Source organism: Copidosoma floridanum, unplaced genomic scaffold (genome assembly GCF_036245765.1).
Source record: "Copidosoma floridanum isolate Cflo_tuat_1 unplaced genomic scaffold, Cflo_Japanese_pri ptg000021l, whole genome shotgun sequence".
In the NCBI taxonomy this organism is placed as follows: domain Eukaryota; kingdom Metazoa; phylum Arthropoda; class Insecta; order Hymenoptera; family Encyrtidae; genus Copidosoma; species Copidosoma floridanum.
This window is the reverse complement of record NW_028321898.1, coordinates 28,352,706-28,362,424: the sequence shown is the minus strand read 5'-3', so window position 1 is coordinate 28,362,424 and position 9,719 is coordinate 28,352,706. Positions and strand designations below refer to the sequence as shown.

The 9,719-nt window shown below is 36.3% G+C and overlaps 1 protein-coding gene across 1 annotated transcript; it reads right to left on the bottom strand.

Annotated features, from left to right (window-relative positions):
* Positions 1-7,369: 7,369 nt before the first annotated feature.
* LOC149374254 (adenosine receptor A2b-like) lies at positions 7,370-8,512 on the bottom strand. The gene is made up of 3 exons (XM_089594636.1): positions 8,288-8,512; positions 8,093-8,207; positions 7,370-7,859 (listed from the first exon to the last, which is right to left on the bottom strand). The coding sequence occupies exons 1-3, from the start codon at positions 8,497-8,499 to the stop codon at positions 7,527-7,529; spliced, it is 660 nt and encodes a 219-aa protein (XP_089450762.1). The 5' UTR covers positions 8,500-8,512; the 3' UTR covers positions 7,370-7,526.
* Positions 8,513-9,719: the final 1,207 nt, after the last annotated feature.

Here is a 9,719-nt window from a genome sequence, read left to right as displayed (position 1 = left end):
AAATTGTTGACGTGATACAAAAGGGTTGTACAGTGGACCATGAGCCTGCGAACATGAATGGTAAAAATAGGATAATTCTTTGAAGGTTACTAAAGTTGTGTACCAAATTTGTTATAGTTAATATGTAAGGTAGTTGTTTGCTAGTAATGTAGTACGTAATGGTTGTTTGTGATGATTCTGGCTTGTAATAATATTTTCGCTTATTTCTATGCATTAATTCTAAGCTATCCTAATGTTCAACCTTATGTTTATCTAACATTATATCTGAATTTAATATTTCAGTTCAACTGTTCCCAGTTAAACTTTTGTATCGATGGTTGTAGAAAAGTATTTTATTTTGCATTTCCGGTCAGCGTGGGCCAGCGTGCATGTAAGTGAATCATGCATGGTCGTAGTACCTTAGCTACGAGCATTCTTGTAGGTGATTCACCTCTTTGCAGATGCACGTTGGCCCCTGCGTTTTGTATTTTAAAATCGGCACGGAAAGATTTGAAGCAAGAGGAAAAAAAAATTAATGTAAATACACCGATGTTACAGATGAAATTGTAAATGTAAATTTTGTATTTTTTGAAAATAAAAAAAAATTGACCAAAAAAAATGATAAAAGTGTCTGTAGGAAAGATGTGGATCACAGAACTCTATCGATTTCGAATAAAAGAAAGAAAAAGAACAATAAAGCAAAACAGAGGTTTCATACAAGACCACCGACGCGACCGCGATCAATCAACAATCTCTCGCACGCGTTTTTGGCTCCAAGTCGCAATCTTGTGTTCAGGACACACTCAAGCAGCCATGAATGAAAAAAAAAAGAAAAAAAAAGAAAAAAAAATCGTACACAGGCGCGAAAAGCACAAAGAAAGCACCAAAAAATAATCAACGAAGAGAGAGAGAGAGGGAGTCTCATCTGTCGGTCCATATAAGTAATCGGAGCCCGCATCTTTTTTGGAGCAAACACACAGCCTCTCTGCTCCATACAACAACAGCTACCGTAGTACGACTTAATTTGAACGAGGCAATGCACATCCAATTCCTCGCTTACGCATAGTGCGAGCACGAGCGTGAATACGCATACGTACAGGGGGTGGGAAAGGAAAGCAAGGCGAGGGAGAGCGAGAGTCAATGGGTACACGCACGCACTGGGTACATAATGGTAAAGCGGTGCGTACGCTTGGCTGAAAGGAGAATCGCGAGATTAAAAAAAAGAAAAAAAAAAAGGCAGGGGAGAGAGCAAAAGAAGAACCAAGCCCTTCTGGCGAGTCTTTTAATGCCACGTCCCTCTCTCTCTCTCTCAGTCTTGCTACAGTTTTCAATTGCCTCCGATGGCTTTTGGATTCAATAATCTGCGCCCACTATGCAAATGTTGTAAAATAGTTAGACGCACACGTATGATCCTTCCGTGCACTTGTCCTTTGATCCATCTTCTTTTACTTCCTTTTTCGCGACCCTCACTTGCTTCTACGTACAAGTACAACTTTGTGCAGGTGTACCGTTATGGGACTGTTATTTAGTCAAGGAAGATGTGACAATAAATGTATACGGAAGCCGCTGTAAGATCGCGTTAGTGGTGAGTTAAGGTCATTTGGTGATTGAGACCGCGGCTTATTTTCTCGGTTGACTGGTTGATTGATTTATCCGGAGTAATCAAAGTGTGTATTCAAAGACAATGGGGTAATTGGAAGCGTCGGAATGAAAACGAGGGGAAATATAAACTTCCACGGATCTGATGTACTTACCCTCGCGTTTAACCATTGCATGAAAATTTTAATGCCACGCAATACAAGTGTTCCTCCCACATTTCAGTGGGCAAAAAAGACAGAAAAAAAGTATCGCTACTTTTTGAAAGGAGAATGTTTTTTTTTTTGCCTGAGCCGAGTCGAGCGTTAAAAAGCTGGAGTATGTACTTTAGTCACAGCGAGGCCGTGATTCAAAAGTAGGGCTCTCATTAGTCGAGCAATTACATTTCCGGGAGGAAAGAGGGGCCGCTCGGAAAGTTGACGCTTTATTATTTTAATGGACCGGTGCGCGCCGGGGAGACTCAAAGGGAGGATTTTTGCAACTGCAGCTCCCGAGCGTTTCTAGATTGCCACCAGATACCGAATATTAGAGTCGAGCGATGGGTGGACGTAGACAGGAGTTAACGGAGGGTGGGAATGGCTACTGGAATATGTACAGAGTGATTAAGCACAAGTCGAAAGGAGATAACGCGCCATACTCTCTGGCTCTGGATGGTGTTACGAGGGAAAATACTTTGTACGAAACTTCACTGTGTTTGAGGTGATTACCATAAATTATTTATTATAGTGTGTACAAGAGATACTTGTCAAAATCTTGTGTTTTAAATAAGGGTGGGCACAAAGTAAAAGCTTGGGTTTGCCATTTTACTAATAATAAAAAATTATGAATAACAAACTTACACATTTCATCTGCTAAATAAACAAAAAATCATAGTAATAATCTACAAAAATAACCCTCAAACTGAACTGTGTTTGTCATCATCTTTACTAACTTTAGCCGAGACTGTATTGATTTTATCGGGCTGTTCTCTCCAAGTCTGAAAGTTCGAATCAAAGAAACTTGCCATAAAGGCACCACAAACAAACACAAACCTGTTAAAATGACAATAGAAATATTAATTAATGAATCAAAAAATATTGAAAAATAAAACCTATTTTTGTTTTAATGAAAATAGTACGTATAATAATGTACACCGAGAGCATAACGGCGTTACTTGCCTGAGTAAACACAAATACTTGTAGCCACCAATGGATGGATAAAAAATGTAGACTAGATAATAGAGCATAGCAAAACCTACGCACAAATCTGAAACGGTGAGGCTGAGTATCAGTTGATTGCAAGTAACACTGAAATGGTTATAACTTGATCTTCCAGCGGTAATAGTCAATATATTGCCAGATATTATTAAAACTACCAAAATTATGATGCAAACTAATTCGTACATGATTATTTTCAAGGAAACGATGAGTTCGTATTGAAATAGTAAATATTCGGTATTACGGTTTTCACTTTTCACTAAACCAAACTAAATGTATCAAAAAAAAATTTATTTTGAGTACTGTCGTGAGTTGAAAAAATCTGTAGAAATACCAGTAAGATGTCACCTTTTCAAGAGCAGAAGTAACACTAGCAGTCCATACGTTCATTTAGTTACAATGAGTTTGAGTATATCATCTTATGACGTAGACGTTGAACTTTCCCTGTTGATTTAAAATTTAGAAAAAAATTTTTCTAATCATTTAAGCAGTGTCTTCATTACTACATGATTATGACAATTTGATAATTAACAAGTAATAAAATGATAATTGTAAACGACACTTATTTTTGGAATGTATTAAATTTTCAGTTAACACGTTTTTTGTAATAATATTTACTATAAATATAGCCATTTTTAAATCATTCGAAAAACTATAGATGATTTCCCACATTATTAAATCCATTCGAACTTTCGAATTATACGTGATTCAGTCGTCACGTCGTCGACAAAACAACTATGTTTTCTAAAACACGTGATAACGCGTATTTCACGTTACTATAAATATGTTGATGGTAATTCCCAAAAACAATTTTAACATAAATCATACAATTCGTCGTAAGTTACTTGTTTTATCATCTTCGATTGCCATCGATTTATATTATTGTAGCGGGTTGAATGACATCAATCGGCTAGTAATGTTTATGCAACATAATCTTTTTGCAACAGCCTATATTGGACTACTGTAATATCGTTTACGGGAGCGAGTAGTGACTAAATGACTTGGGCATATGTACCTCAGGTTGAGTTGACAACATTTTCCTGCTCACGTTTGCATTATTTTATTCACCCAACAGAACGTAGCGAATAAATTGCACCATACATATAAACAGCTGTAGGTAGAGAAAAAATACCTATTCCCAGTCTATAATACGGAACGTCCTTGTAGAGTACAGGTTCGGATTACTATTTGATTCATCGAAGGGAAAGTAGCTGTAATGGCTGTACACGTGTAGTACCTCCCATTTGTCTCACGTACACCGAATCAACGGCCACGCAAAGGGTGAGCTGAGTACATTAACATGTGCCATTGTCGATGTACACAAGCTCAATCGCGTGTCAGAGTGAAAGCAGTACATTGCGAGACTCGAGTCTCAACGCACACGAGGGGTAGACTATGCACGTACAATAAGCAGTACAATGAGTCGTCCATCAGAGGAGGACGAATGGAGAATATAAGAGTTGGACGGCGCGTATGTGTGTATGCTGCTTCATCCCTTCCACGTATACCCGCGAAATCGCAGCACTTGAGCGATATACTTTCTCTCCCCGTATTCTGTACTATAGAACGTTGTACAGTACTTGGAGCGTAGGCACATACAAGTAAGGGTATACGTGCATAGGTACACTTTTGGGGGATGGAAGGTATCCGTGTAGGTAGGATGGCCTCTCGGCCGAATGCCGTGAAAAGCGTTCATTCGCGCTCGAGCGGAGATACAGGGGGGGTGTGGCTTGCGCGCGCCGCCCGCTTTCTCCTCCTTTTTTGTGCACCACCACCATCTCTCTCTCTCTCTCTTTCTTCCCCCTCGCCTTCATCCCTCTGTACCCTAATGTTTCTTGCTGCCTCTGTTATTCTCACTACAGATGTGGCTGCGTGTCTCTCCGTCAAAGTCGAGCTTTCGGTGTCTTGTCATGCATACTATCCGAGGTATGCGCATGTCCACGGCTTGATAATCAAATGCAAGGAGAATATATTTTGGCTTCTTACTTTTTTTTTTTTTTTTTTTTTTATATTTATATCATTGTCCTGAGAGCTGGTAGGAATACGGTACTCGGACTTACCATGTCCAGCTTGCAAGGAGCTTTCGAGTGGTGGATGGGTACCGTCCATTAGTGCTAATAGACGATATTACGCGCATTGTACGTTTACTGGAGTTCCGTAGTTTTACATCGACGAGGTATTACATCGCAAAGAGTAACAGGTATGAAAAATAACTTGACATTTGCTGGAAAATCCATTTTTGTCCCTAAACTCCAAGTAATTTATTTTTTTTGTGTTTTTTATATATTTTTTTTTTTTTTTTTTTTTTTTTACTTACAAATGCGTCAACGCTTTGAAGGATAGAAATTGTCCTGAAATTTAAAGAAAACTGGAAACCAACTTTTTTATACATCCAACTGTTCATATAAAGCCAGTATTAAGTATAATTGCGGATGTTGAAAAAAAAAAAATAGTCGTCATTATTTTCAACTTATCTGCTAATTAAATAAACCAAATTTTGAGTGAGGCGCCTGAAATATACGTATAATTGACTAGCGATTATTTATCACTTCTTACATATGTTTGGGGTAGCAAAAGAACAACCGTCATTATTGATAGCATGACTTGTATCTTAGTGTAGGCTGGGCGTGAAAAAAACAAAATTAATGCATCTTGTACGACAAAAATAAGGTAAAATAAACTTTAACGTTCCACGTTAAGTGTAAGGAATTCACCCTTAGCTTGGCATACACGATGAAAAATAAAATACAATTTTTCCCGAGGGAAAATAACTGTTAAGTAAATTACGTCACGTGATTAGGATGATTTGAAGGACGTACTGTATTTTTAATATTCGCATCCTTCCGACACACACACATAACATAAGGAAATAACTCATAACCGAATGACCGAGACACGTTTTCGTTAGGACCTATGCGATGATTTGAAAATTTCTTAATTAGCCAGTGAAACGGCATTCGAAAATACAGAAAATGACTCAAATCTCTTTCCACAAACGCGTACACTTACGTGTCATCCATCATTATCTCCACTTGAGCTGTAAAACTATCCGCACATGGTAGCCATACGAGCTGAAAATAATCCAAAGTAGCCCAAAAATGTTCATTCACAACCATCACGCGTATACCATCACCCTCGGGTCCCTCGACTGAGCGCTGGACAACAGATATCAGAGTCCAATATAGATGTACACATACTTTGGCGTTGGTATTAGCGTTAAGCTCCTCTTTGCTGCATACCTATATGTCGTGGTCATCATCTGACCGGCCACCCCTCGAAGTTTCAGGCGCGTCATCTGGTCAGGCGACGACGGCGCACCTATAAGTAGATAGGTATAAGTATACCATCACGTGTGATGCGACTGAAGCGATCGTCGCCTCGATAGCGGACGCTTAAAACCGATTAATTCGACGAATCGGTCGCGCACGGCCACGAGCTGTTGCTGCTACCGTAAAGTACCTTTTTTTTTTTTTTTTTTCTTTCGTCCCCTTTTTCTCTTAACTAATGTCTCCTGCGAGTTGTATGGGAGTGCCATGCTGATCGTCGCCGGAAGATAAGCGAGATCGCGTGGCGTCGTGGAGGTTCGGATGTGTCGCTGTTGATGGTTTTTAGGTGGAGGCGATAATGCGAGGGGCCAAAAACCACTTTTAGGTAAAAATGGGAAATCCATGCTGCTTCCCGGACGCTTGTTTCTATGGTTGGATTAGGTTTCGGAGAAAAGAGGTATTGCTAAATAACCGGAATAACTCTCAACACACGGACTTGTTTCCACCGAACAATTAATTGCAACTGAAGAATAAATAAATTTTTATGTAGCATACAAGAAAAGGCACCTCGAAGTTTACTCAATGTTTCAGTGTATTGTCAAAGATTATTATAAAATATTACAAAAGTATCAATAGCAAAATTCATTGGGTTTTATAACTTGAGAAGTCATCTGAAATATTGTGTCAAAACGATGAATTTTTGTGAATTAGTGATTGTTGACGAATTTATTAACAATTTTCATTTCTAGATTACATAAGCTGATCATCTTTAACTTAAAGTAAAAAAAAAAAAATAAATACTTGAGGAGTAGGTGATGATAAAACCATGACTTCCAACATTGAAATATAATATTTACGCAAATAACATGATAAACCCTCTGAGAGCAGTTACTCAATAGCTTAATGAATTCCTTATAAAAGCTAATGTTAAGTGGTTCCGACAACTGTGTCAAATAAGCCACTTCGTTCTTAACAAAGAAAAGATTAAACTTCAGTCGAAGTTCATTTACTTATCAGCTATTTTGATGACACAACACATAAGTAATAGCCACAGTAAGAATGATGAATAAGGACATCGTGTTATAAATATGATGGTTAAATAACTTTTTACAGCTACGTAAGGTGTAAACATAGTTTTAAAAAGTGTCAAGTTTAACTATAACATTATTTCTGAATTATGGTACTATTTTAGTTGTACTGAAAATTAATGTATATTGATAGTATAATAGAACAGCTATTGTGTTACCTAACAATTATCGATTTAGAATTTTTTATTGATGGATGAACAACTTCGACGTTTTTAAAAAATAACGTATAAAATTGACGCTTTAAGAATACTGATGTAAAACAGTAAGTTGTCGTTAAAAAAATTATTACATTGGTTTTTCTAAGCTTTACAATTGAAAAATACTTCTTAACAAATTTTACAAACATTTCATGCCCGAAACAAACAAAAACTATGGCAATAATCTATAAAAAAAAATAACCATCAAACTGAACTGTGTTTTTCATCATCTTGATTAACTTTAGCCGAGACCGTATTGATTTTATCGGGCTGTTCTCTCCAAGTCTGAAAGTTCGAATCGTAATTGTGTTGGACCAGAGGCTTACGTTTCATTAAATTGTGAAAGGCTTGACGAAAGTTTGGGTTATTCCAAGCGTAGATCATTGGGTTTATGCCACTGTTCAACATTGCTATGAAGAATACCATTCGTCGCAAGATCTGGCTTGGGTGGTACGGAAGGTCCAAACATTGTATAGCTGTCGTGATGACGAAAGGCATCCAGCACAGCGTAAAACTGCCGAGGATTAAAAGGACTACCTATTGAGGACAAAAAAATAAATGTAGATGAAGACCTTAGAAGCTTATATGGAGGAAGGAGCCATAGTTATGTTAACTGCGAAACTATGACAAATTTACGGGTGATCTTTGCTACAGCTTATGTATGATAAACATTACTGTGTTAGTATAATGTCCCAAAAATATGGTAGTTTTACAGTGAAGGTTACCATGTGTATTAATTGAAATTTATAAATCATATGCTGTGGATGTACCTGATTGCATTTGTAGTCACGTGCCCTCGACGCTCTCCAAATTCTCCAATAAAGAATGAAAATACTGAGCCAGACAATGAAAAATATCGGTATCAGAATCGTATCCAGGTAGTAACTGCACAATTAAACATTGTTATGATGTTAAGTTAATTAAATGTAGTATTAAAACAACAAAAGTTTTTCTTTGGCTCATACCTTGGAAGGAAGTTTATGAAAGCACATCTTAGCGTTGAATGATAATTGTTCCAGTAAAACGGTGTAGTGGATATAATTAAAGCTGTACACCAATTAAAAATTATAACAGCATTTGATCTTTTCTTTGTTATGTATTTCGAGTACTTTAGCGGGTAAGCTATCGCGACATATCGATTTATAGCTATTGCCAATATGTTGAAAAAACTTGCCATAGAGGCACCACAAAAAAACACAAACCTGTTAAAATGACAATAGAAATATTAATTAATGAATCAAAAAATATTGAAAAATAAAACCTATTTTTGTTTTAATGAAAATAGTACGTATAATAATGTACACCGAGAGCATAACGGCGTTACTTGCCTGAGTAAACACAAATACTTGTAGCCACCAATGGATGGAGCAAAAATGTAGACTAGATAATAGAGCATAGCAAAACCTACGCACAAATCTGAAACGGCGAGGCTGAGTATAAGTTGATTGCAAGTGACACTGAAATGTTTATAACTTGATCTTCCAGCGGTAATAGTCAATACATTGCCAAATATTATTGCAACTATCAGAAGTGTGGTGCAAACTAATGTATACATGATGAGTTGGAGGAAAACGATAAATTTTTACCGAAAACAGAATTATTATTTAATAACTTTTCATTTTTATTGTTAAAAAAGAAATAAACAAATTTTGAGTGCTGTAATGAGTTGCAAAAAGCTGTAGAAACAACTGTTAGATGTCACCTATTCAAGAGCAAAAGTGTGACTAGCAGTTCATGGCTTTTATTGAGTAACGATGAGTTTTAAGCTGTTCTGAGAAAAACAGACTATCATTTAGCTATAGATAAAGTGGTGAAGGCTGTTCTTTGTTTGAAAACGTCCTATATGCTGAATATTTAGTTAAACCATTATGATTAATTACAAGGCTTTTAATAAATTTTCCATACATTTCTCGTGTTGTGAAAACATAATAAATTATAAGGCATGGTTTATTGCATGTAACCTATGCTTGCCAGATTTATTAAAATTCTTATATTTTTCAGATCAAATTGATACAAAAATTTTCTCATATATCATATAAATCGTTATTTAGGCATACGTTCGGTACTGCATATTTAATTTTTTGAATCAGATATTACTTTGGTTTTGTTTAAAATAGCTCATATCGATTTTTTATGATATTTTGAATTTTACTAGTTCATTACATATTTTACCAATCTTCACTCTATCATGTCAGCTATAGTAATTTATTATCTTTTTCTATATTTCATGATTTATCAAAGAAAATACGAATACGTCATACTGCGTTATCGTCAATCATAACTGTAAATATTAAATTTAACAGTTATGAACACCTATAGTCCATACCATGTATATTTAAACATTTTTTATTTATTACTTCTGCGAGGTATGCAATAAAATCAACTGATTGTTATTAA